At 38.2% G+C, this 1,906-nt stretch overlaps 1 protein-coding gene across 3 annotated transcripts in view; it reads left to right on the top strand.

The window, feature by feature from the left end:
* The window catches only part of KATNAL2 (katanin catalytic subunit A1 like 2), an 86,234-nt gene that overhangs the window by 54,658 nt on the left and 29,670 nt on the right, over positions 1-1,906 (top strand). For all 3 annotated transcript variants that reach the window (XM_012802028.1, XM_023510216.1, XM_003784720.3), the window contains 2 exons: positions 383-446; positions 646-764. In XM_012802028.1, the coding sequence (XP_012657482.1) occupies positions 383-446; positions 646-764 (183 nt within the window). The remainder of the gene's footprint in view (positions 1-382; positions 447-645; positions 765-1,906) is intronic.

Raw genomic sequence — 1,906 nt, 5'->3', positions numbered from 1 at the left:
TTTTTTTTTTGAGACAAAATCTCACTCTGTCACCTCAGCTAGAATGTAGTGACATCATCATAGCCCACTGTGCCCTTAAACTCCTAGGCTCAAGTGATCCTCCTGTATTAGCCTCCTGAGTAGCTGAGACCTAGCACAACACCTAGCTAATTTCTCTATTTTTTGTAGAGACAAGGTTTCATTAAGTTGCCTAGCTGGTCTCCAACTCCTGAGCTCAAGTGACCCTCCCACGTTGGCCTCCCAGTGTTAGGATTACAGGCCTGAGCCACCGCTCCTGGCCAAGTTATGCTGCTGTTGCTCTAGCTTTCCTGTCTTGTCTGTGCTAAGAGTATGTAGGCTGATGTATGAGTACCAACCTCTTCTTTTTTCCTTGTTCCTGTAGTATCCACAGCTATTTACAGGAATTCTTTCTCCCTGGAAAGGACTACTGCTGTATGGCCCTCCAGGTAAACACATCTTTCAATTTTGGTCTTGGTGTTAAGTGTGTGTGCAAAGGATGAATTGTCCCTTTCTGGCTCCACTTGAGGATGGGGCAAATGACTGCTGAGTCTCCACTTCCTTCTTGAGTGTGAGACTGACTTCTGTCTGTAAGCAGAAGGAATGGTGTTTAAGTGCCACTCACTGTTTATGCACATGTGTCTCTAGGTACCGGAAAGACTTTACTGGCCAAAGCTGTGGCCACTGAATGCAAAACAACCTTCTTTAACATTTCTGCATCCACTATTGTCAGCAAATGGAGAGGGGATTCAGAAAAACTTGTTCGGGTAGGAATTCTTCATTTTGGTTTTTAAAAATAAGTTTTAGAGGAATATGGTAGTACAAAAGAAAGTTAGAACTTATTTGTTTGTAAATGATTTATGTGTTGGAGTTTATCCTGGGTCTTGATTACCAAAAGCCTGGCAAATGGATTGACTATTATATGTGGATAAGTCATTCCCCCATCAGCAAAACATGCTCTCCCTTCCTTTGGGAATTTGACCAACAGCCCTTTTTGATCCATTCAACTTAGGAATGGAAGCTGGGGGGGAAAATACCATAGTCTCTGAAGTGGCCTGTTTTTTCTTCATTCAGGAAGCATTTATTAACACATACAATATATTCAGTTAACGTTCATTGTGAGTCTACTATTGTGTGCTGTCTCTATACTTGGTACTCAAAGGATGAATCAAGACACATCAAACTTAATTATTCTATCAGGTGTTCTGAGCAGCTTTTTCTTCACGGTGCCCATAGCATGTAGGATTTTTAGGTTTCCTTAAGAGGTTGTTTTCCTCTTTACAATCTATCATTTATAGTCTGTGGTATATTTTATATAATAAAATTGTACTATATCTTCCAGTCATCTTAAGTGAACTCCTGGTTATGGTTTATGCTTTAATGTAAGATAGGTGCTTCTCATAAATCCTGCTCAGATTCTATAGAATGACAGACAAGTAATCAATACTAAGTGAATGTAAAATATTGCGTATTTTCTGAAAAACTATTACCCTAATATATTATGCTTAAATTATAGTCTTTGGATGACTTATTTTCAAAATCTTATGGCCTATTTGGAAGTCAGAATATTTTTAAACAATTGACTTACCTAAAACAACCTATTCTTTATTATTTTGACAAGATTTTCAAGTTGTTTCAAATGTATAAGCTTTTATGAATTCTTTTTACCCTTTCAAGATTGTTAACTTGTAGAAATCTGTGTTGAGATCTTCTGTGCTTTTCGTCTTAAGTCTAACTCAGGACCAGTTCCAAAGATGGGGCATAAATGTAGCTACACTACAGTTGTGGTTTCCATATGACTCTAGTTAGCTGGATTTCAATTATAGTTGGCCTTTGAATAACAGTTTGAACTGCACAGACGTACTTTTTTTTTTTTTTGAGACAGAGCCTCAAGTTATCCCCCTGGGTA

Source organism: Otolemur garnettii, unplaced genomic scaffold, assembly GCF_000181295.1.
Source record: "Otolemur garnettii isolate 467f Iridium unplaced genomic scaffold, OtoGar3 scaffold00012, whole genome shotgun sequence".
Lineage (NCBI taxonomy): Eukaryota > Metazoa > Chordata > Mammalia > Primates > Galagidae > Otolemur > Otolemur garnettii.
The sequence above is the reverse complement of the archived record's forward strand: the minus strand, read 5'-3'. Positions and strand labels throughout refer to the sequence as shown.